The sequence below is a fragment of the Etheostoma spectabile genome, unplaced genomic scaffold (genome assembly GCF_008692095.1).
Source record: "Etheostoma spectabile isolate EspeVRDwgs_2016 unplaced genomic scaffold, UIUC_Espe_1.0 scaffold00018250, whole genome shotgun sequence".
Taxonomy (NCBI): Eukaryota; Metazoa; Chordata; class Actinopteri; order Perciformes; family Percidae; genus Etheostoma; species Etheostoma spectabile.
Genome location: NW_022604179.1, coordinates 744,131 through 770,714, shown reverse-complemented (window position 1 = coordinate 770,714; position 26,584 = coordinate 744,131). Strand labels below are relative to the sequence as shown.

At 40.9% G+C, this 26,584-nt stretch overlaps 1 protein-coding gene across 1 annotated transcript; it reads left to right on the top strand.

Annotated features, from left to right (window-relative positions):
* The first annotated feature begins 1,943 nt into the window (after nt 1-1,943).
* LOC116679835 (sulfite oxidase) lies at nt 1,944-25,227 on the top strand. Its single transcript, XM_032509307.1, has 5 exons — nt 1,944-2,064; nt 4,717-4,787; nt 5,133-5,301; nt 16,550-16,816; nt 21,316-25,227. Exons 2-5 carry the CDS (start codon nt 4,729-4,731, stop codon nt 22,522-22,524), a joined length of 1,704 nt encoding a protein of 567 aa, XP_032365198.1. The 5' UTR covers nt 1,944-2,064; nt 4,717-4,728; the 3' UTR covers nt 22,525-25,227.
* The last annotated feature ends 1,357 nt before the right edge of the window (nt 25,228-26,584 follow it).

Sequence of the window (26,584 nt, the reverse complement as noted above, 5' to 3'; positions counted from 1 at the left end):
TACAACAACAAAAAAAACATTTACAGCTCTAATAAATTAATTGGTTGCACCCATAGAAATAAAACGGGTGCACCCAACTGCATACCATTTTTCTTAGACAAATATTTAAATAAGGTGTGTATAAATGTTACTGTGGAAATGTCAGAGTGATCTATCCCTTAACTGTGACTGTGAGCTTAAGGAATGGTTTGGTCTGTAAAATGTTTCAATGAGCAACAGGGTGTTCTGGTCCATTTCAGTGTAGTCTACCTTACTGACATGAAAATGTCCGATGACAATAAGCACATTGGACAATCTAAACACCCATAGAAATGACCTGGACAACTTAGGGCATGTGTAAAAATCTACCAGGGGTGTTGGAAATATTGTCATCAAAACATAGACCGTGCAGTCTAGTAAATCTCTTGGTGCCATAGAAACACCATCCTAACTCATGTGCTATGCAGGTTATGTTATGACTGGATTCCCAAAACATGGCAGGGCTCACACAAGCAAAATTTAAACAAGGGAAAAAGATTCTCCTGTGCCACATTTATCCAATTTTTTTGTAATATTCTGCTTCTGTATATGTCTATATACACTATCTGTATATGCTAAATATGTGTTATTTAAGGTTAGTAGCAGTAACAAATGTTGTATTGAAAGAGAAGAAACTGAAGTAAAGAACTGTGTTACTGCTGGTTTAGCTTTAACTCAAACTTGAATCAATAAATAATAACTGCAGACCTTTTCTTAAATGAAGCAAAGAAATCTATATTTACTGTAAAAACCATCACTGACATGAGCAGCAGCCTCCCACATTATACAGCTGGTGTGACTAGGGTGGATTGTTTTATGTTGCAAAGCAGTACGTGAAGTGTTGGGGCAAAGAATTACTGAGTTTCTCACCAAAGAAATGCAGCTGGAAACCAAAAATGAACACTGTTTTTGAAAACAAGCACAAGAGAAAATAAATGCACATGTGGTGATGCCTGGTAGGCTAAGGAGAAGTGGGCGAATGGTTACGTTTGACATAAAATTATGGGGTTTCTGGTCTTATTTTGAGAAATAAGATACATCATTAGTCTCAAATTATTCTTTAATGATAGATACATAGATAGACAGATAGATAGATAGATATTGATCAAAAAAATGGGAAATTACGGTGTTAGAGCAGCAAACATATCAGTCACACAACATATAAATGAGATACTAGGAAAAAATATACATACAGTATACATGAAATAATAATAATAATAAGAATAAAATACAAGAGCAAATAATATGTAATAATGACTTCCCAAAGCTATTAAAAAACTGTTATGGTACTTTTGTAGTGGTAAATAACATTTAAAGGTATCTCATTTATATTGTTGTGTGCACTAATGTCTCATGAGAAACACCAGCTTTGACTCCACAATTGCATTGTTGTAGCGGTGAGATAACTTTATCTCTGGTGAGGTTGTAATATATCAACACACCTACTGTACTGCTGTTGACTGGAACAATAAAGTTACCTGATAAAGACTTCCTCTTTGACACCAGCTGATAAGTGATGCCAGCCAGCAAGAGTAGACTACAGAGGTTCTACTTCAACTTCAACAAATAAAATACATCCAAAAGGGAAAAAGATGTTTCGTCAGATGATAAGAACATTCACTGCACCTTCTTTCTTATTTTCTCTTTCTTTCCTTTCTGGGGGCATACTGGAAGAAGATACCTACATCCCACTTGTCAGTTGTCTGACTTGAGTTATCTGTATTTTATACACAACAACGATATTCCCTCATCTGTTAACTATGTCGTGTTTTATTCAAACCTCACTTTCCCTCTGCATGTTTGCCATGTAAAATCAGGTGCATTCAGGGTTTGCTCAGAGTTAAGTTCAGGACGCTGGAATTGCCTCGCCTGTTCTGTACAGAGCATAGACTGTAATGTACAGTGAATGGCAGAAAGGCTTTGGGTTGCCACATGACCAACTGTCTTGAACGCCCCTCGGTCAGTTGGTGAAAGCTGTGCAAGGTATTTGTTTCGGTTGTGAATCGTGGCGAGCATTTGAGTAGAAGCAGGTGACTGACAACATAAGTGAGTAGTTGTGTTTGTTTGGTTTTGTTTATATGAACAAACATGACCGTTTTCTTATGTTAACGAACATATGTGACGACAGGCAGACTGGCTATCAGTGGCAAGCTTGCTCACTTGAGTGTTAGCTAGCTAACGTCAAGTTAGCCATAAAGATGGTGATAACGTTAATAGCTAACGTTACATTTTAAATTTCGTTATTATTCGTAATGTTTCGTTATTTAAGTTAATTTGAAGTGACTCTTAAATGTGTAAATGCCCTGCCCTGGCTGTAAATTGCTAACATGATGTATGTCAGTGAAGGAAATTATAATTCTTTTGACTTTGATGATCTTACAAGGCTGTTACTTTAACGTCACTGCACCTAGCTAGGGCATACTGTTATCAAGAGGATATATTGTGTAACTTTACACCAAAGATGTTGCAGATTTTACACACAACACAACTTTACATTACATTAACGTATTAAAGGCGAGAAAGTTTTAATTTTTTACTGTTACAACTGTGATAAAGTTGAAGAATGTTTTTTTCAACTCTATTTTGTCAGAAATGCATCTAACAAGTGTCAGCTGGTCACTAAACTGTAGAGCCTGTATTTCTCAATACCTGGTAATATTATAGTGTAAAAAAATGTTATTTTTGAAGTTTGTGAAATACCTTCACACATAGTACTTTACAGAGGAATGTTGTATACACTCCTTGTTGTGCACCACAATCCACAGGTCTTTTAAAGGTAGTGTGTTGTATGTGTTCAGTTGTGACACAGTGTTACAATTCACTCTTTCTGGTATTTACATGTTTACAAGCCTTAAATATAACTGTTTTCTTAACATTTTTTTGAGTAAGGCACATTGAGCATTATACATTTTCTTGTCTACAAATGTTGTGAGACCCCATCTAAAGTAAATTTTAAGTAGCTGTCTCTGTGAAAGCTGGTTGAAGATAACCCCGAGTAATCTTAATAGCCACTGTTGATGATAAGACGGGCGTAATGGATTGATAACGCAGAGCTCTTCTACATGTTATCTGTCATTTTATGTGCGATCTGTAAGTAATGCTGTTTGTTATCTCACAACTTAGCCTACACTATATTTTTAAATTAAATTTTGAATTAATTGATAAACTGATAAAGTTTGTGCTTCTAATTTTGGTCACATGATTCCGTTAAAAGTGAGATCTGTATTATTTATCCTTCCATTTAGTAACAGATCTTTCCTCGTAAAACAACCCTTTAATGATGTTTTCTAAAGCTTTGATACATTTCATCACCTTCCTTGATTCAGGTTGTATTTCAATTAAGTAGTTAACCTTTTTTAAACTTGTATACACTATGTTCTGAAGTTCACTTCAGAGTCCAATCTACTGTTGAAATGTCACGTTTCAAATATTAACAAAAGGCTGTACTTTAAGAAACAACATATCCGGCATGTGTTGTCTGTCTGCCTGTAGGGGGCTGAATAATTTTGCACGCACCACTTTTCAGTTTTTTATTTGCTAAAAAAGTTTAAAATGTCCAATAGATTTCGTTCCACTTCACAATTGTGTCCCACTTGTTGGTGATTCTTCACAAAAAATAAAAAAAATTATATCTTTATGTTTGAAGCCTGAAATGTGTCAAAAGGTTGAAAAGTTCAAGGGGGCCGAATACTTTCGCAAGGTACTGTAGATATAATTTGGCTTGTGTTACGTAAGAACTTTCCTTCCATGATTCAGGTTGGAGTCATAACTTTTTTCTTTAATTGTCAAAGTGCCATGGTATTATCAACAAAAGAAGACAAGATCCTCTAATTTAATTATTATACATTTCAGTCAGTTTCTTAATTGTATGCTGGACAAACATTGATGAATAAATGGAGTTACACATTTATCTACTGACATATCTGTGGCAAGAGAAGAGGGAGCTGAAACTCAGGCCTCCTCTTGCTCTCTGTTCACTCCCCCTGAGCTGGTTGGCTCATTTTGTAGGGTGAAGTAACTTCTGGTAGTTCAGTTCAGTAGGAGTTGAAGCATTTAAAGGCTCAGTTGTTAATTAACAGGAACACATGTTGGCTGTAAAGTGAGAGCAGGTTTGGCCAATGTTGGGGGAAAAAAAACTGTATATCAGACTTAAAGAATCTTGCACACATCCATGCTTTTTTAAAAACATTTATCCATGTTATGCTCACAATTGTTAAGACAGAGATCCCATTTAATATGTAGTAGAAAGGCAGACAGCAACTCTTGTCATTTGCTGCAAGTTATTTGACCTTTGTAGCACATGCCAAACAAAAAAATTGTAGTCAAGGTGCAGAAGCTGGCATGTGAAGTGTTTTAAAAATAGTATGCTTTTCTGAAAAGTTGATGCATGACAATGCTGGGAAATAAAACAATAGCATATCTTGAAAGTTAAGACACTGCCAGTAGAAGAGCTTATATACAAATTAATTGGTGCATATGAAAGGGTGTCATGCACTGCTTTTATGTGTTGCCTTTAACCCGCCAAAAAGTTTAGTAGTTCAGTCTGCTTGGCAAAATACAAAAACTAAGAAATCATTTGATACCCATGGGTTGTATTTCAGTGTTTTTTCTTTGCAACTTCAGTAAGAAATCATTTGAAATATGCTTTCTGTTTGAGTCACTATGAATTAAATTTTTTTTTCTCAACTTAATTCCCAGAACATCAGTGCAATGCTGCTCCTCAGACGCTGCCACACCCTGACTCGATTTGGCCCTCGCAACACTCAAAGGTACAGCACTGTAACAAACGGGTGGTGTACCAGACATTTACTTTGCCTGCACTGACAGCAGTTAGGTTTTGTCTGGGCTGAGCTACATCCAGTCCAAAGGCTCAGTTTAATGAAGCATATTAAAACGGCCAACTCAAGCTGTGTTTTCAGAAAAGGAAGTTGATTTTTGAAATGTTTGTCTAACATTTGTGACCAACACAACCTCACTAATTGTGTTAATTCCCTTTTCCTGTATCTCTTTTTCTTCTATCTTTTATTATACATTTTGTGAATACACCAGAATTGAACAGTTATTCTTGAACATACAGACTTAATGAGCTTGGCTTGATCTTCTTTATTTCATAGGCATCAAGTGGCACCTGCTGTGGCGTCCTGTGCAGTTCGTCTCTGGAGCAGCAGCAGGGAGGACCAGAGATGGTACCAGCGTGCACATACACCCAGCTGGAGACATGCATTGGCGGGACTGCTGGCTGGTACCGGGGCGGTACTGGCTTATGGACTCCACCACCACAAGGTTAGGAAGAGATTAGTCTCGCTTTGCCAGACCCTCCTCCACAGTGCGGCGGAGGAGGGTCTGGCTGGTCCACACAGCATTCCGGGATGGGATTAAAAAAAAAGGGCTCTGGTTTATTGGCATTTCTTTAAACCAATCACAATCGTCTTGGGCGGACAGAGCCATGGCGCCGCTGCAAAATAGCCTCGGGAAGGAACTTGTTTTAGTGAAACATGAGTACATTCAAAGGTTGTTTTAGTCTGCAACAGAAAACTCAGATTTGACAGATAGTCTCTGTTTAAAATGCCAACACAGAGAAAGCCCAGGGTAACGGGCATCCAGCCTAAATGAGGGACATTCGGCGGAATTTCCAACGGCACCGGTGCAGTCCCAGAAGCGGAAGGTCGTGGATATAGACTAGGAGGAGATAAGATCAGTGAACACAGTCACTGTTTAATTTGGTTTTGTTGTGCCAGGGCTAAATTATGTCAATTGAACATGTTTTTAACTTGTGATGATCATTTAACATTATTCTAAACATCTTCAATATGTATGTTTTTGTAAATTTAACAAAATGATAACCAATAGATGCATTTAGATGAAATGCAGTTGCAGCCCAACACTAGCTACACTTCTTTGCCAGATGCTTTGCCTGAAAAGTCTGTTTCTCAAAATGGATCAAGTGTTGATCTAGAGCAGCACAGTGTAAATGTGCAGTACATGGTTCAATCTCAATTAGGTAGTTGTTATTAAGTTTAAACGGTTCAGTAACATTAAATGTAGAAAAAATAGTGTGCCATGTTCCCTTTCAGTTAATGATTCTATTCACAGCGAGGGCAGCAACCTGTCTCATCTGTTTGTTTGCAATGTCAGCTCATTTGTCAACTTTCCCTACCACACCTTTTGTGACTCAACATGCAAACACATTTTGAGCTGAGCAGATGATTAATCTCTTCAGAGGAAAGAATGGGAAGAATATGCTCCCAACCTTGAGTTTATTACTACTATTGTTCTCTTGTGGTATCAGTATAATGTTACAGGACTTTGAGTCTGTGTGTCCTATTGTTGCGAATTCCACTTGGAGGGTCCAAACGTCGGGACTCAAGTAGCTAAGAATCACTCTAGCTTTGATTAAGTATACCAAAACGATTTATTAATAAAACAAGCAATGCATTCCGGACAATCAATACGTGCACGGGTCTCAATGGAACATGACTAGCTCAGAGGTTTCACAAAAAGGCCCTGAAACAATGGCGTCCCTTGCCTTATATACGGTTCTCTAAGGAGCCCTATTGGTCAAAAGCATCACAAGGCGGGTCATATCGTCTTAACAACTGTATTTCTATTGGCTGGGTGGGTGCGACTTCCTGTTTACAATCTTCGGCCATGTGTGGGTGTGTGCGTGTGTTGCGGGTTGTTTCCTGTGGGATTTCCTTTGTTTGCCTCCATTGTGAGTGAACACGTGGCTTTCTGGTCTTACTGCATCCGGTTCACTTGTAAATGTAATGTTCTGCCAACAGGGTATCGCCCCCACCTGGATGCCAAGCAACAGTACATTTTCTCCCTCATTCAATGTCTGATATGAGTTCTGTTTCATTAACTTATGCATAAGTTCATTCACAGTGTCTAAATATGATAACAATACCTGAGTACAATTTCTCACAATAATTCACAATACCTGAGTATAATTTCCCACAAATTCCCCCTTTTTGCACCTACTTGGTGCAAATCCTACTGTAAACAAGGAACTGTGTGAAAAACCTTTTAGAATTCATTTTAGTATAAAAACGTGCAGCAAAAGTTTAATATGGTAAAAAACGTATATACCCCTTTTCACACCTGCAAAGGTGTGAATCCTAACTCTCAATGTTGCCCTATTGGACACCTGGTCCCCCCTGGTCTTATTCACAAAGGGTGGGGTCTCTTGGCCACAGTGGTGTGTATGTGCGTGTGTGTGTGTCTATTCGTCTACAATATACAAGATAATGATCCTCCATCTCTTAGCCTAGACTAACTCTCCCTACTGTAAACATACAAACACACACGCGCACACACATATGAAACCCCAGGGGACAAGAGACAGGGGACCACCTTCTGTAACGTACCAGGAAGCTCCTTTCCATTTGTTAATTGCCAGACTTGACCTGATCAACTCTTTTCAGTCAGAAGGTGGGGGGGGGAAATGGGGACAGTGGATGCATAATTTTCTAATCTGGTTCCTTCAGACATTTTAACTTTTTAAAACTCAACAATCCCCACAATCAATTCTGCTTCTGACATATTTGTAGAGCTGGATTATAACAAAATGTAACAGAGCATCTTATATCACAAAACAGAAGTATTGCAAAACACCTTAATGTAACAAACAAACTATATCCTTATGACAACAAACTTAGCTCATGACCAACCTGTCTTCATTTATGCTGAAATAATGCTTTTACCTTTTGACTTGAATGTATAATGCAAATCGCACACAATGTTTAAGCACATACAACATTTAAAATTTTCAACCTTTCGCAACACCACCTTTATGGAAATCCTATTCAGTGATCACAATGAAATGACAGACGTCCCAGCATTAATTATGGAGCACCCCGGAATAAAGCATGGAGTTTTTTTTTTTTTTACTCCCCCTTTCTTGCCACCCACATGTTTACCCATCCTGTGAACAGTTCAATGTCTACATATTAAATCCCGGTACTTCGCAATACTGGATCAATTCCTACCAAATCATCTTTTAACACTTCATTGAAAATGTGAGGATTATGTTTAATCCATCTGTATTAACCTAGTTGTCACCGATCTTGCTTGAAACTATAACAGGAAATTTAATGAAAATGTTACAAAATTTATAAGGCCCTACAAATGTAATTTTCCCTACCAGACATGAGACATGTCTTAACCCTTTAAACATGTCTGTTTACATGAACTTTGCCTAATTGTAGAGTATAAGTTGTTGTTCCCAGTATTTTATGTGTGTTTGTTTTAGATTGCGAGTCTGTAAGTGACAAATCTCCTTCCATGTGTGCATCTGAAACACCAGAACCAGGACGGTCTCTCGCTCCCTCCTTCTCCTTATCAGTCCATCTTCTCATCGTTGGTCTGTATCTCAGTCTTTTTGTTTATGGTGTAGCAGGCCACATGGTTGACCCCTGGAGAGCCCTCTCACCTTAGCATCAGCAAGGCCCCAGCCAGAGTATGTGGACCTCACTCCTTGCTCCGTGGTCCAGCACAGCACACTCACAGATGTTGTAAATATTATCAAACATTTAGCCCTGGTCCACTTTCAAGTCAGTTTTGGGCCAAAAATCGCAGCCAGACCATAAAGCTTTATGGTCTTCAGCTGTGCTGTGGTCTGAGGTGCTGTGATGGTTGTTGTTGGTCTTCTGGTCCAGTTTGTCTCTGATCCCGCAGCTGGAGGAGCGAGATGGACCTGGTTCTGACACAACGAGGCACTATGTGGCACAAAACAGAACTCCAAAAAGCATTATCTTTTCTTTTATCAATACTCATTCAGTGTATGTCACTCATGTCACTCAAATAACATTTCTTTCCCTCTTGCTGGTTTAACTCTGTAAAATCCTCACAAACATCCTAAAGAGAAACTAGTTTTGGAACTTATCTCCTCCAAGCTTCAGTTTACATTACGGGTTATGTTTCTGCACAAATTAAAACAAAATCTTAGAGTAGTCTTAATATCCTTAATGCTATGGACACTGTATTATTGCTACTGCATCTCTCCTTCTGAGTTATGTCTCCTACAGCATTCCTATTCCTAATTATGTATTCGTTTTAGCCATTAACACTCTGTCTTGCATCTTGATCTTAAAAGCAACAAAACAAAAGGTTCAAAAAGAAAAGAATCACCCAAATAAAATATTTCCACATCAACTCAATAGTTTAAACAGTTTGTCATGTAAAAACTCAAATACAAACAAAATCACAAACAAAATTAAGCTTCACTAAAAGCTCATTTTAACACCACATCAAATACACATAGAATGGAATCTCATATCAGCTTGGATTGGTTTAATCTTATCTCAACCATAAACTTAGATGACTTGTAACAAAAAGAATGTTTTCTTTAATTTTCTATTTTTAAGTTGCAACAAAAATTTGTACTAACTAATGTGTAATGTGTTATTTATGACCTGTAGTTCTAGTAACAGTAGAACCCACCTTATCACCTAGTGGTTCAATCTATCCATTTGTACCTGATATGAGAACATATCTCATTATACTGTATAATTTATGCACCTTACTTTAAAGCAGTCTTAATCTATGACATTATTTCAAAAACGTTACTACAGTAGGGCCAGTCATATTAATAGTAAGAAATTTCATCATTTCACTGTTCCAAGTTTAAAGTCCCAATTCCAAACTGTAAATCTTTGTATTTCTATTATCAACCCAATTCCCCTAAAATGTTTCCCAAGCATGATAAGTATCACAAAGTACTGTAAAGGTAACAAAATAAGAAGCCTCATATTTTTCTTTCTTAAACTGGAAATGATCAAAGCCATTTTCTATTAATCAACTAAGTAATTGAATCAATTACCACTTTCATGTGAATATTTTTAGATCAATGCATGGATCACACATTGGATTGACTACTTTTATATCTTTGTTTTTTTTTTTTGTTTTTAAACCGAATGTTCCCTCATTTAAATCTCAATTATTTTTCTTAAAACGTTACACTATTTCCCTCTTTTTCCTAGTTGGAGTTTTCTCAGCCTCCCCAAGTACCACTAAGATCTGACAGGACATATTACTATAATTTTGATCCATCTCCTAATTGCAGACATACAACAAATAAAGCAAGACAAGACATACAGACATACATTTAAACATATACCAACTATACCCAATCTGAAAAGTGAGTCATTAATAGTGTTGAATTCTCACCAGCTATGTCCCTTCATAAAATGCACTAAACTTTCTATTTCTTATTTCTTACTTTTTCCTTGTGATATCATAAATTTCACATTTCTTTTCCTTCAATCTACCAGATCTCAGACCCTTGCTTCTATATAACCCACTTTTTCCTTCTTTCCCTCATTCTTACAACACCCTCTCTCTTTGTCTCTTTCTGTATGTTTTTTTTTATGAGCTAGCCTCTGAGCCTGGCTGCATTTGTTGTCTCAATGCAGAATCCTGATATTTTACTGTCCCTTCGCTCTTGCCTTGCAGCAGCTGTCTGTGAGTGAAGAGAGGCTGAGGGCTCTGAAGCACTGGGACACGCATTTTCTCTTCTTCCTCTGAACCATTTATCAACTCGGTGGTATCTTTGCTCACAATCACTGCCCCTTTATGTATGTTTACTGTTGGTTAAATGCCATGTGTGCCAACCGGAGACTATTGTGGCAGTCTTATGTGTAGATTTACTACAAACTAACTCTTCATTCTAACCCCAACCGGCCCGTCAGACACCGCCTCCCAAGAGCCTGGGTCTGACCGAGGTTTCTGCCTATAAGGAAGTTTTTCCTCGCCACTGTCGCACTGTTGCTTGCTCTGGAGGAAAAAACTGGAACTGTTGTCCCTTGTGGATTCTGGAGTGTGGTCTAGACCTGCTCTATCTGTAAAGTGTCTTGAGATAACTCTTGTTGTGATTTGATACTATAAATAAATTGAATTGAAATTGAATTGAATTTACTGGAAGTGACTGATCATTTTCTGTCCCTGTGTTTTATCAACCCTGTCTTCCTTACCTTGTGTCCTAGTGTCCCTTATGGGGTGTGCTGCTCCCTGTATGAGCATTAAAAGACAGTGGAGAACAGCATGTTTATCTACTACATTTCATTATTTTATTTCTCAATTTGGCACATAATATGAGATTTCAGTTTTGGCATTGTCCTCTAATTCAGTTATATCATCCTGTAATTTGATTCTATTTCCCACATTATCAGTCCCGCCCCTATTCCCAGCATGACACAATTTATCACTACTATTCTTCTCCTGAGCCCCATTTCTTTTAGGCTTGGTGCCCTCTGTCCAGACTGAGGACTGTCTGGACTTCCTAAGCAGCGCTTAAGTAATTCCTGCATTTTTTGAATCAAATTGTGTGTCCGCTAAAGTGCGGGTTGGAGGATCTGCTGGGGCACAATGTGTCAGGTGATGCCAAGGTGCGCCCAATTTACCTTTGACCTGGACCGTTTGTGAAGTAAACTCCTTCACTTTGGACCAGTCCACCTGGGGTTGGCCCACTTCCTCTTGTGGACCTTAACCCTGACCCAGCCTCCTACCTTAATGGTCTGCCTCTCGTTCTGAGTGGTGCTGGCTTCTTTCTCCACCTGGGTAGAGAGGGCTGAGACCAAATAGGTTAGTTCATTCATATAGGCAGACATTTTCACCTGTTTTACATCCAATAATGGCATATGACCTCCATCATTGGTGAACCTGACATTGGTCTGCCAGGCAAGATCCTGTGGGGGGAGGTGCGTCTCTCCCCCTTTTGCAGCTCTCATGGCCATGAGTGCCAAGGGAAGGGCCTCCACCCACACCATCCTGCTCCCATGGCAGACCTTGGCTATCTTAACCTGCATGTTTGGTTGGCCCTTTCCACTAGTCCTGGGACTGTGGATGGTAAACCGACCGAATGAGTGTGTGATCCCCAGAGCAGCCTCAACTTCTCTCAACAACTGGTTGTTAAAATGGGTGCCATTATCTGACCTGATTCGTCTTGGAATGCCATATCGTGGTATCAGTTCAGTTTTTAACCATTTTACTACAGTCTTTCCATCTTCATGTCTAGCTGGGATAGCTTCTACCCACCTAGAAAATCTGTCTACCATTACCAAATCTATACTGATGTCTTGGAAACAGGCTGTTGGAACCGGGAAAGAGCCCATCGGCGTGGTGAGGCAACATGAGGATCAGGAACCGGGTGCACTGCTGGAATGGTGACATCGTCGGAGCCAATAAACAATCTGGTGCAGGGGAACTGGTGGCGGGGTTGTCAGCGTCATGAGTCTCACAGGGTCTTGGAGTGTGGAGGGCGGCACTTCTACTGAGATGTGGGTCCCCTGGGAGTTCATCCATCCAAACTTGCCACTAAGTCCCTCCTGAGTAGCTTAACTGGGCAGGAGGGAGACATCAGGAAGGAGTGGAGAACCTGCTGTTGTTGGTACTGGACTGTGAGTGGTTCCGTAAAGGACTGGTCTAGAGGTTTGCCTGTGACCCCTTTAATGGATTGAGTCCTGTTGGAGAGAGAGAAGACCCCTGAATTTACACATGAAAAGGTGGCGCCAGTATCAGCCAACATGATATAACTGTGTCCATTGATTGTCAGAGTGATGAGGGGCTCGGCACTCAAGGGGAAGTGAGTGGTGCCGTTGTTGTCAGAGAGTCATTGTGGTGGTGGGTGATACCCCTGCTGGGTCATCCACTGTGCCAGGGCTTGGTTAGCAACAGTGGGCGGCCACGGCTGTGGCGGTTGTTGAGATTGCGGGGCTGCTGCCTGTGCCCCAAAGTTCTGGCTCTCTTCGGGCTGCGGTTGTGTCTGGCAGTCCCTGGCATAATGTCCGGGTTGTCCACAGTTGTAGCAGTAATATGTGGTTCCTCCTTGTGCAGGTCCTCTCCGCCCCCTGCCTCTAGGGGGGCCTCGGTCTCTTCCTCCTCTTCCTCTATTTGGCCAGGGTGTTTGCCACTGTGTAGATTGTACCTGTGGTGGCCAGGGCGGTTGTGGTTGAGGGGGCCAGGGAACTTGTGGTGGGGGCCCCATCATCTGGGCCATAGCATAGACGGCTTCGGGGGTCACCTGGACCATTGGGGCTTGTGTCACGTGGGTGAATGGGTTGTTGCTTTGTCTGGTCTTGTGATGGTTCTCTCCAAGGTTGTATGGAGGAGGTGGGGTGGTTTGTGAAGTTGTCAATTCTGGGTATAATCTATTTATTTTCTGAGTTTTATCCTGGATGGGGTATCTTCTGCTGTTATTGGGGGTACAGTTGATTTTGACATGGTGGCCACTAGGCGGAGGGCCAGGGCATGACACTCCTCTTCCTCTTTTCTGGCAGCTCGTTTTGGCCTAGTGAAGCGGAATCTGCCTCCTTCTTCTTCTTTTTCAGCTCGCTTTGCATAGTTTAAACATTGATTTTGATAGTCAGTTATTTGTAGAATCTGTTGAAAAGTTGGCACTCCTTTCACAGGTATCCAACCAGCCTTCTCCCATGCTGTTATTAATCTTTTCCCCCTTTTTCTATCACCCTTACCTAATGCCTGTACCAGCTTTTCTCCATAAAATGTTGCCATTGTCTCTCCCTTTTCACTCCTCACTGCCTCTAATCAAACAGCCCCTCCCTTATCACCCGCTCTTGTAGGCTGTCTCTCCCTTTTCACTTCTCACTGCCAAATTCCTCTGCACCCCTCCCCCCTTTTTTCTCTTTTCCCTCTCTTTTTTCCCTCCAATTTTCTCTACTTTTCAATAACCCACAAAGATTCAACAGTATTTTTACGTGTAATTTTAACCTACGTCTTCAACAGCAGCACCACAGACGGACCAGAGGCTTGGTCAATTATCAACGCTTCACTCGGGCTTAATCAGTCTTTTCCAAACTTTTACAATTTCATCTCTGACAAATACATACAAATACATTACTTTTTCAACACGTGGTGACTCACCTTATTGATGAAACCACCACAACGAACACTGGCTCGCTGTGCTGCGGTCTTCCCTCATCAGTATAGGACTTGCAGCGAATCAATCTACCGACAAGTTTATCGAAACACCCACAGAAAGCTCCAATAATTGGAATCGTCTACGCATCCCAGATGCTTCAAATCTCTTATCTCTACATCCGCTGAGAACTGCCCAGAGGTGGGTAGTAACGAGTTACATTTACTCCGTTACATTTACTTGAGTAAGTTTTTGAAAAAAATTGTACTTCTAGGAGTAGTTTTAAATCACTATACTTTTACTTTTACTTGAGTAGATTAGTGAAAAATAAACTGTACTCTTTTTAGGTTACATACAGTATGTTTTACACATGCAGTATCCATCCAAATTTGGTGTGACAAGTCTCTCAAGTAAGCTATTTTGTAATTAATAATTTATTTTATTGATTGGATGAACTATAATTTGCCTAAAGATAATTATTTTTATCTTTGGCGGTCTGATTGATGCTTGTGTTAAGAAATAAATCAGACGTTACTCAACAGTTACTCACTACTTGAGTAGTTTTCGTCAAGTACTTTTTACTTTCACTCAAGTAATTATTTGGATGACTACTTTTACTTTTACTTGAGTCATATTACTCTGAAGTAACAGTACTTTTACTTGAGTACAATTTTGGCTACTCTACCCACCTCTGGAACTGCCTTATGGGCCGGTTCTCCTCTAAGACAAACACTGACACGTGGGCGCTGCAAACTTCCCCTCACAGTAACACTGCGGGTTTATCGTATTACTCACACCACGTGCTCCAAAGAATTTTATGGAATCGTCATTATCTCATTCGCTGAACTCAGTCTTATGGACCGAGACTCCAAAATGGTGAACGCTGGCTCTGTACGCGCCGAGACCTCCCTCGGCATGTAGGTCGATCACTCCTACCTGGCAAGTTTTGAATCCCTCGCGTACAGTAACTCTAATGGAATCACCTTATGAACACTGGCCCGCTATCGCGTTTCAGGCCTTCTCCAATTAGTAATTCTATTAACCCTTGTGTTGTCTTCCCGTCAACCATGAATTTCTTTTCACTTTTTCAATGTTGTGGGCGCTTTATTTTTAAATGTTTTTTCCTAAGTTAAAAAACTTAAAATGGGTCAAATTTGACCCGAGGACAACATGAGGGTTAAGCAAGTCTACTAACAGGTTTATCGAACCTCAACACACAGCGTGGCTCCATACAATTATGGAATCATATTTTATCAACTCATGCATCCTTCAAAATCGTCTACGCATCCCAGATGCTTACTCTCACACTTTCATTCATTCAACAGAGAAAACGGAATGCATTTGCTCTATGTCCACAAAAACACTTAATAATTTTTAGTCTATATTTTTTTTTACATAATGTACTCACCCGGAGGTCTGATCACTTTAATTTGGTTTATACTATTATACAATATGCTGAATTTGATGAAACAGGTTTCAGCTTACCCTTTTTTAGAGAGCTCCCTGTGACCATTCCTCCGCGGTTTGCACAAAATGCCTCCTCTGTCTCGTTCCGGCAGACGTGGACTGTCCGTGGAATCTGGACCCGGAGTTAAACAACTTCTAATCCTGATTCCGTGGAATTCCTAAGTTTAACCACTGCTCGAAAACCATCCTCTGCTACCAAATTTGTTGCGAATTCCACTTGGAGGGTCCAAACGTCGGGACTCAAGTAGCTAAGGAATCACTCTAGCTTTGATTAAGTATACCAAAACGATTTATTAATAAAAACAGAGCAATGCATTCCGGACAATCAATACGTGCACGGGTCTCAATGGAACATGACTAGCTCAGAGGTTTCACAAAAAGGCCCTGAAACAATGGCGTCCCTTGCCTTATATACGGGTTCTCTTAAGGAGCCCTATTGGTCAAAAGCATCACAAGGCGGGTCATATCGTCTTAACAACTGTATTTCTATTGGCTGGGTGGGTGCGACTTCCTGTTTACAATCTTCGGCCATGTGTGGGTGTGTGCGTGTGTTGCGGGTTGTTTCCTGTGGGATTTCCTTTGTTTGCCTCCATTGTGAGTGAACACGTGGCTTTCTGGTCTTACTGCATCCGGTTCACTTGTAAATGTAATGTTCTGCCAACAGGGTATCGCCCCCACCTGGATGCCAAGCAACAGTACATTTTCTCCCTCATTCAATGTCTGATATGAGTTCTGTTTCATTAACTTATGCATAAGTTCATTCACAGTGTCTAAATATGATAACAATACCTGAGTACAATTTCTCACAATAATTCACAATACCTGAGTATAATTTCCCACACTATCCAGAGGCTATTAAAAGATACTTATAATATTCTCACATCAGGACCAACACGTACCCAGTGGTGTCGGCATGTGCAAACATGAGAACACACACTTCCACTGCTGTTACAGCCAGTTTATCACCAAAACACCAGAGGCTTAATAGTGACATATAAATACAGTTGTAAAGTGATTACAGAAGAATCCAAATTACCTTTCAGTCATAATTGTAATAAGCAAAATGTAATTACTCAACATGCTCTTTTCAAGTGTTCCAGTCTGGATTCCTGCTTTCCAGTCGCCTTTTCTTTCAAATTATCTTTTTGATGGATCTCCAAACTGATGCCTCCTTCCTTCTCTCTGGTGCAGGCTGAGCAGGAAGACACAGTGCAAACCATAGAGAAGACCTCAGCTCTTCCAGTCTTCAGCCAGGAAGAGGTCACCAGTCACCGCTCTCTGGAAGATGGCGTGTGGGTCACCTACAAAGGTGGCGTCTATGACATCACTGAGTTTGTGGCCATGCACCCTGGTGGGGATAAAATCTTGCTGGCGGCAGGTGGAGCCCTTGAACCCTTCTGGGCGCTGTATGCTGTACACAAGCAGGAACATGTGCTGGAAATGCTCTCAGAGTATAAGGTGGGCCAATTCTTGGTTTCTGTAATTTAACTAAATGACTTTGATTTTATGAAGAATAAAAAGTAAGGATGAGCTTCACTAAAACGTTTGTGTTTAAACCAAATTGCAAAAAAGGAACGTTAAACCATGAGTATCATAAAAAATACAAAATGAAAGTGACTATATGGGAAAAAATTATATATATATATATATATATATAATATATATATATATATATATTGCCCCCGGTGCTGCGCATTGGAGTGTGAATGTGTGTGAGTGTTTATCTGATGAGCAGGTGGAACCTTGTACGGCAGCCTCGGCCACACTGTATGAATGTGTGTGAATGGTGAATGTTTCCTGTAGATGTGAAAGGTGTACATAAACACAGCACATTTACATTTACAAAAACAATTGCTAATAAAGCCGCAAGTTGCAATTCCTTAGCTCACATCTTGATTTGTGTCATTCAACATTTAAAGCGCCCCCTAGTGGTCAATTTGAATGAGACTTGCAGTGTCTGTGTGGGGTCATTATGTAGACATTTCCTGGAAGTTTTGAGTTGATTGGACAAACTTTTAGTCATTTATAGCCTGATTTGCGCTATGTCAACTCCAGTTTGTTTGCATTTATAGTGCTCCCTGGTGTTCAATTTGAATGAAACTTTCAGATTGGGGTTCAGTTACTTATGAGGACATATCCTGAGAGATTAGTGATAGTTGGACCATGAATATCTGATTTATAGTAAAATTTGTGTAACGCCACCTATCTTGCACTTTTAGCACCCTCTAGTGACGCATGAATATAAAACTGTCTGGGTATATCTGGGGCACTTATCTGAACATACCCTGAGAGTTTTGTGATGATTGGCCTTATGGTTGTCCAGAGCCATGCCCCTTTCAAAGTTCATTGGTCAATAACTTGAAAAGTAATTGAGATATGGACATGCTTCATACAACTTGTAAAAAGTTTGATCCATTTATGATTGTGTGAGGCCTGGTGGTTTGATTCCCACTATGATACATCAACCAATGTGTCCCTGAGCAAGACATGTAACCCCTAGTTGCTCCCGAGGCGTGTAACCTCTGACATATGTAGCAATTGTAAGTCACATTGGCAGCTGAAATACTTACTGTAGACCTGAAGTCAAAGTGTCAACCATTACTGATTTCACTCATTTTAAATGTAACAATGCAACACATCCAGTGAGCAGCTTCACCTTGCAAAGCTCTCTAACTTTGAGTTACATCTCTAGCTGAAAAATAGAACGGTAATAATAGAGTAGAAACCCCCACACTTATCAACTAAAGAAAAAAGGCGGACAGTAAAATGATTGCCCAGTCTGTTGCTTGTAAGCATCCATCACAGTTTACAGATGGAGTTTCTGATTCAGCTTAGCGCTGCGCACACCGCTTTAACACAAGTGCTATAACTTGCTTTAAGTGCAATTCAATCACAATACACATTAAACAACGGACTAATTGTATTTAGTATACAAATCCATTAAATGTGCTGTATTAATGTGAACATGTGGCAGCTTTTTATCAGGGAATGTCTGTTGAATTTATCCTTGTCATTTATTTTGTCTGTCTCGCACTTGATCACTGTAGCCACATAAGAAAAGTTCCACTGTGCACTGTATACTAATGTACTATGTACAATATAAACCTGCCTCTCACCAAAGACTTCACCTCCTGCTTAGACAGTTTTGGATGTCAGCAACATACCACTTTTCCGACACACTCCAAAGGACATATTCTGGACTTAATCTGCTGCTCTGGTGTCACCCCATCTGACCTTACAGCAGATGAACTCTCCATAACTGACCATTTTCTCCTCACATTTACAGTGAAACTCAGTCTCTCCATCTCAAAAATACCACGCCTTATTTCATTTCGGAACATAAGAATATCAACCCCGCCACCCTCACTTCACTATCCACTCCTCCCGCCTTCCTGACACTCACAATCTCTCCACCCCCGATGATCTGGTCTCTCATTACAACACTGGACTCCATATATTCTCAATTCTCTTGCACCGTTGAAAAGCAGATCTGTTTTCTTTCTCCGTCTCCGCCCCTTGGTTCACCCCCGATCTGCGTCTCATGAAAGCCAAAGGTCGGCAACTTGAACGTCTCCATAGAAAACTGGTCTCACTATTCACAAAGAAATGTACAACAGCCACATCCTACGTTACAAGGACTCTATTGCCAGCACCAAATCCCACTACTACTCCACAATAATCACGGCCAACAAGGAAACTCCAAGTCACTGTTCTCCTTACTTAACAATGTCACCCAACCCCTGGACTCTCTCCCTCCCCATTTGTACACTACCTCCTTCTGCAACTCGGTAATGTCCTTTTTCACAGAAAAAATCAAGAACATCCACCAGCATCTTGGATCAATCCCTCACCTCAGCATCTCAGATAACCTCATTCATCCACACACTCATTCTCCTCCTTCCGTCTCCCCACTATTTCAGAAATCACAGAGCTCACCCGGAATCCAAGCCATCTACTTGTAAACTTGATCCCCTCCCCACCCAACTTGTTAAAGCCTGTCTTCCCTCCCTTGTCCCCCTCATCTCTGCTATCATCCACTCCTCCCTTACCACTGGAACCGTCCCTACATCCTTCAAAACTGCTGCCATCACCCCTATTTTGAAAAAACCTGGTGCCGACCCATCCAACTTCAACAACTTCCGTCCTATTTCCAATCTTCCTTCCTCTCCAAAATTCTTGAAAAAACAGTTGCCTCTCAACTCCATTCTCACCTATCCCACAATTACCTGTATGAACAGTTCCAGTCCGGTTTCCGCCCCCTCCATAGCACTGAAACAGCACTCATCAAATCACCAACGACCTCCTCATGGCACTGATTCTGGACTCCTCACCATCCTCACCTCCTCGACCTGAGTGCAGCATTTGACACCATCTGTCACACCACCCTCCTCAATAGGCTATCTTCCATTGGCATCACCCACACTCCGTTAGACTGGTTCACCTCTACCTCTCTGGTCGCACACAGTTCATTCAACTCAAGTCCTGTGAATCCATTCCCTCCTCCGTCACTTCAGGTGTGCCCAGGGCTCTGTTTGGGCCCCTACTCTTCATCATTTACCTGCTTCCCCTCGGCAATATCTTCCGCAAATTTAACATTCACTTCCACGTTACGCCGATGACACCCAGCTCTAACCTCTCCACCAAACCTCGTCCACTCTCCGCCCACCTCCCTTACGGATTGCATCTCTGAAATAAAAATCTGGCTCACCCAAAACTTCCTCAAATTAAACAGTAATAAAACCGAGGTTCTCCTCATTGGCACCAAAGCCACTCTTTCCAAAACAGACGGTTTTTCTCTCACAATGACAACTGCTCCGTCTCACCCTCCCCCCAGGTTAAGAGTCTGGGTGTCATCCTTGACAGCACATTATCCTTTCAACCCCATATCAATAACATTACCCGGTCTGCCTACTCCACCTACGTAACATCAATCGCCTCCGCCCCTCCCTTACCCCCCACACTGCTGCAATTCTGTCCACAGTCTCGTCACTTCCCGTCTCGATTTTTGCAACTCTCTCCTCTTCGGTCTCGCTCACAAATCCCTCCACAAACTTCAATTGGTCCAGAATCAGCTGCCCGCATCATAACTCGAACCCCTCCATCCACCACATCACTCCTGTCCTCCAACAGCTCCACTGGCTCCCGGTCCAGTTCCGTATCAAATTCAAAATCCTTCTACTAGCATTCAAGGCCATACCAACCTCGCCCCCCCATATTTGTCTGATCTCCTCCAGCGTCCCCTCCCTCCCGCTCCCTCAGATCCTCTTCCTCCATAAAACCTGTCTGTCCCCCCCGCCCGTCTCACCACCATGGGGGGCAGAGCATTTAGCCGCTCTGCTCCCGTCTCTGGAACTCACTACCCCCCCACTCAGAAACATTGATTCATTCCCCCATTTCAAATCACAATTAAAAACACTCTGTTTATAACTGCCTATTCCATGTAAATGTCTGTTGCCCGCCTTTTCTGTTGTATAGTATTTGTTTTGCTTTTGTATAGTATTGTTTTGCTTTTGTATAGTATTTGTTTTGCTGTATAGTATTTGTTTGCTGTTGTATAGTATTTGTTTGCTGTTGTATAGTATTGTTTTGTTTTGCTGTATAGTATTTGTTTGCTGTTGTATAGTATTTGTTTAGCTGTTGTATAGTATTTGTTTTGCTGTTCTTAATTTATGAATTCCCTGTGCGCGTCCTTGAGTGCCTAGAAAGGCGTCTTTAAATAAAATGTATTATTATTATTATTATTATGTAGGCTAAATACGAGCACTCCCTCAAGTGGGCAGTGAGAAAAATACACTTTGCTGATATTTGTCTTGTGGAGAAAGTGTCTTTCTTTGCCTTTTGATTAGCATTTTAGGCCATTTTGAGATGAACAGAAAAGTGCTGCTGAAAATATGTAATAGTTGGTAGCGTTGAATCCCATGTGGTGTAACGCAACTTGTGTCTGTGGTTAATACAAGGTTGGTGAGCTGAGGGCAGACGATCTGAAGAAGCAGCAGGCCGTTCACACATTGGACCCCTACTCCTCTGACCCCGAGCGTCACCCCGCCCTGCGCATCAATAACCTCAAGCCCTTCAATGCTGAGCCGCCTCCTGAAATCCTCTCTGACAGCTTCATCACCCCCTCTGCTATCTTCTTCAAAAGAAACCACTTGCCAGTTCCTCGGGTGGACCCGGCTTCATATCAGTTGCAGATAGAGGGACTACCTACAGTGCTGACGCTGTCTTTAGAAGACTTAAAGACTCGATTCCCCAAACACACTGTCACGGCCACGTTGCAGTGTGCCGGTAACCGGCGCTCTGAGATGAATCGGGTCAAGCAGGTGAAAGGACTGAACTGGGGCATTGCTGCGATCAGTAATGCTACATGGAGCGGTGCGAGGCTCAGGGATGTGTTGCTGGCTGCTGGCTACAGGCCCGATGTGGCCCAGCGGGCTTTCCATGTTCAGTTTGAAGGGCTGGACAAAGATGTGACTGGGACTACCTACGGTGCCTCTATCCCTCTAAACAAGGCAGTTAGCGAGGAAGGTGATGTGTTGCTGGCGTATGAAATGAATGGTGAGGATCTCCCTGCTGACCACGGCTACCCCGTCCGCGTTGTGGTGCCAGGCACGGTGGGTGCACGCAACGTTAAGTGGCTGGGGAAGATCATTGTGAGTGCGGAAGAAAGCAGTAGCCACTGGCAGCAGAATGACTACAAGGGTTTCTCCCCCGGGACGGACTGGGACACAGTGGACTTCAAGTCTGCTCCGGCCATCCAAGAGCTGCCCATTCAGTCAGCCATCACCACACCGGCAGACGGTGTTGTGATCAATCGCAGTTTGGAAGAGGTGACGGTGAAGGGTTACGCCTGGAGTGGCGGAGGCAGAGAGGTGGTGCGTGTAGATGTTTCTATAGATGGAGGAAAGACGTGGCAGGTGGCGCAGCTGAGGAGCAGTGAGAAGGGACAAGCACCTGAACCCTCTCCCCCACCGGGACGAGCCTGGGCCTGGAAGCTGTGGGAGCTAACGGCTCCTCTTCCTCCTGAGGCTCAGGAGTTGGAGATAGTTTGCAAGGCGGTTGACAACAGTTACAACATGCAGCCGGACACAGTTCCTCCCATCTGGAATCTGAGGGGCGTACTGAGTAACGCCTGGCACAGAGTGAAGGTGAACATCAGAGAGGATTAGAGCGAGGAATAGACTCAGTGGTTTGATCCAAATTCCACAGGTTTATGCCTGAAACCAAGTTATCAGAGATTAGACATTGTTTAAAATCTGTCACTGAGACTAAGCGGAAAATACAGCAGGATTTTGTAAGATTGTAAGATTTAAGATACCTAGAACAAAGCTAAAGGCTGTAAATAACCAAAATATATCCAGTTTTATTTTGTGATGAATCACCTACGTTACATGTGAGTCTGTTAATTCTCTAATTTGTAGAAGAGAGAAAATTATTTTTGTAATCGGGATTGACAATCCTTATGCTGAAGATGTGGACGTGGACGAATTTGAAGTCCTATGAAATCTAATTGATATGTAGAGAAGTTTGAAGTTTATTAAATAGTCATTACATTAAGATGATCAGATCATTACTTTAGAGAGAGCAACTGGAGTTTAAGATGAGACTGGAATCATCAACTTGAAAGTTGAAACTAAACCTAGCATTTGTTTATCTGCAGCTGTGGCTTTGCTGATTAATAATATTTTATAAGTTGTGGCCGGGTTGGCTCAGTGGGTAGAGCAGGCCTGCATGTCTTCCCCCTCCCTCTCCCCTTTCTCACCTACCTGTCCTATCCATAAAAACTCAAAAAATAATCTTAAAATATATATTTTATAAAATAATAAACTTTTAGTTTGAGTAGCTTAAAGAAGCTTAAAGTGCTCATATTATGCTTTTTGGCTTTATTGTGTTCTATATCTTTTTGTGCACGTTATAGGTTTACAAAGTGAAAAAGCCACTCCAACAGAAAACATGTTCGTTCGTCACCTTGTAACACACGTTACAATGCTCGCCTAGCTGCTAGCATGGCACGCCCCTAAGGCCATTTCGCAGTTGCCGCTTTCGAGCTTGCGCGTGCCAATGTGACGTAGATCTCGATGGCGCGCCAGGATTTTGAGTGGCGTCCAGAGGGCGTGCACCACTCTATTTGTTTCAACATTGCAGAAGTCAGGGCACTGCTTGACTACACTGTGTTTTGTGTAAAATGTACATTATTGTTGAAGACGATAAATAAAGAGTTCTAATTGTAAGTGCCAGTGCCATACAGCACTTCTTAGATTAGAGGAAATGAGAAGTAGTCAATTATAATTCTTATTTAGAGACATCTGCTGAAAAAAACACAATGTGTTACACAGCTTTGCAGTGCTTACGTTTTTCCAACTGGAGATCCCGACTGGCAAGCAAACTATAGTTTTTATACTTAATGAAAGATAATTACATTTAACAGATTATTTTTCTTCCAGGGTAATAGGAAAAAATGCTTTAAGAGTAGTACTAATTGTAAAAAGTAAAGTATATTTATTAACAGTAGTATTTTGTTTTACTGTTAGAAATCAACTGAGTTTCTAGCTCCATATTAACTTACAGTGTGCATATCTATGGTATGGTTAACATTTAAATTCCCCTTTTGTATAAACTAAAAAAAACTGCACTGGACGTTTTCACATTTTTTCTTCTTCACCGGGGTTTTTTTTTTTTGCTCACCGTGAATTCTGGGAAGTGGGACTTCAGCGAAAATTTGTCATGCCTCAGTATAATTTAGGTTACCTACAAGATGACATCACTTTCACATGTTGGTGATAGGTTTTGTTGTATTGAAAGTTTTCTTTGCTCAAATTAAAAAAAATTAAATCAAAAGAAAGCTGTAAGATTAAAACAGTTTTTACCATGTTTTATAAAGTAACAAATCTTTTCCTGGTACTTTTACTTAGGGATTCCTTAAAGTAGTAACAGAGGAAATAGGATGCAAACTGACTGCGACTGCCTTCTGAAAAAAGATGTTGCAGCTGGCAGAAAGGTAAGCAGGACCAAGGAGTCCAGGGGAGGACAGGATAATGTAAAAGGTTAGGTGTTAGGGCAATCAATAATTAGAGAAATGAAAGAATGCAATAACGTTTTTGTTGAAAAATATAGTCTAATTAACCTGTGTATTCCAAAACTACACTTAATTATCCTGTATTCAAGTCACAATCCGTAATTTGTGTGATTTCTTAATGAATGTATGAACTGGGAGTCACGATGAGTGGCCTGGCCTTCTGTTCTGATTAGGATTAAACAATGTTCTTGGCACATGGTTTCCTCTGACAGCAAGATTATTTATATAATAAAACCAGATATGTTCCGGGATTTAAATGCTGTGGGACTCATTTGTTTATGAGTATCCCGGGGCTGCTGACCTAGTGGGGAAGTTGGTTTGGTAACCATGTTTGTCATAAACTTTTCAGATGTGTCTATGAGTCAGCAATGACTAAATTTGCAGTAATCGGTATTGTGGCGGACAGATAAATAAAACATTTTTTAAAAGATTTATATGGTTCTGAAGTTGACGCAGACTGAGAATTTTTGTATTCTGTTAGTTTCAGACTCCTGATGCTGCTACGTGTGCAGTGGAGTGCAACATGCACGACTCACAATTTTCACAAACTTTCTGAAATGACAAAGCAAAAGGAAAGCAGAGTACAATAAATTTCCACTCACTCCAGTAGAAGATGAGACATTACACATTTGTGGTATCGAACTGGATCCTTTGGACCAAATGTTCTACAGTCTCTGTTCACCCTTTGTTGGATCAAACATAAACAGCATTATGCTGCTGTGTGATGATTTGGATATACAGACAGCTAGTTTAGGTGTCAAAAGCCGCCTTGTTCATAAAAGCCTATACTGTACTTCCACTTCTTGCTTGTTCCTTCTTTCAGCTCCTTTTTTCCGTTGTCAGAAATAACTATTCTGTCACAACAATTACACAATATAACTTCAGAGGTAGATGAAGCTGCCTTTAACTGTATATTTCTCTCTAGGTCAGCAAATACAGAGACTTTTGTGACATTGGTGGTGAATGCAAAATAGTGCACTAAAGCTTCGGTTTACTTTCTCTGTATAGTAAATTGTGATACAGTAAGGAATGTGCAGCATGCAGACTGAAAGTTACCAAAGAAAGAAATGTACAAGAAAAAGCCAAACCTAGATGTGTGAGTAGTTCTTATCTTGATGCTAATTTGCTAAATAATCCTTCAGCCTATGAACACCTACTGTAGCTAGGGAATAATCTACAACCCATCAGGAGGTGGGTTTCCATAGATAGAATATGACAGAATCTTCCCTGTTGGAAAATTTTGATTTAAGTTCTGCTGTTGGCATGCAAAGACAAACCTTTAGTGTTAGTGTGTTGCCTCAGGTTTCAGTCTGAGGCCGTACAGTGCCAACCAGCCACCATGCATTCACATCTTGAGACCAGCTGTTTTGTCGGCTAATGCTGCTGTAGCATTTATACCAGTCCCACACACAACAGTCTGCTGTAGTCTCAACTTTGGTAAATTACCGTACAAATGCCCCGACAAAGTTTCAAGTCTTTTTGAGAATTTCATAGAATAATATCAACGTTCAATCATCATTCTGTAGACCTTTCCATTGCTTTGGGTTTGTAAGGTTTGTATCAAATCTGCACCAGGGGGAATCTCTGGTAACTTCATCAGAAATATGACACTGCAAGCAGGAATTTAATTGAGTCAGCCTAAACCGAAACATTAACTAAAGTTCCTCCGACATTAACTTATTTTCTCTTTGACAAAAAATGTTTTAAAACCAAAGGTTTTATAAGATACAAACACCCATATGAACCCACTAGCATTATTCTATAGATGTGATATACTGCATTTAAACACATTTCTGATCATTTTGTGCCAGAATTAAAAAAAAAAGTATAAGGCAGCATCTTTAATTTTTAACATAAATTACATTCAACTGCAGAATTTGACTTTAAGTTCTAATCATGAAGTTTTGGCCACTGTGGGGAAGAAGAACTCTACAACAAGCTGACTAAAGCAATTCAGACACAGAGCAACATTATCTACGGAGTTGTATTTCTGGCCACCTGATGAATTCCCCCATTCACTCACTTCTTTTCTTTGTCAACTCCCAAAATTAGTATCTGGGTGTTTTGCTCTCTAGATGTTAGACTTAGACTTTCACCCAAAGGTGCTCTGATCGTTACCGGCCGATGTATGGTCTTAATAGTTTGATCGTGTC

Bases quoted from the DNA above. Each gene is read 5' to 3' on its own strand.
- LOC116679835 (XM_032509307.1), top strand. From the start codon at position 4,729: ATGCTGCTCCTCAGACGCTGCCACACCCTGACTCGATTTGGCCCTCGC. The intron at 4,788-5,132 runs GTACAGCACTGT...TTTATTTCATAG, and splicing joins GGCCCTCGCAACACTCAAAG to GCATCAAGTGGCACCTGCTG. The intron at 16,817-21,315 runs GTGGGCCAATTC...GGTTAATACAAG, and splicing joins AAATGCTCTCAGAGTATAAG to GTTGGTGAGCTGAGGGCAGA.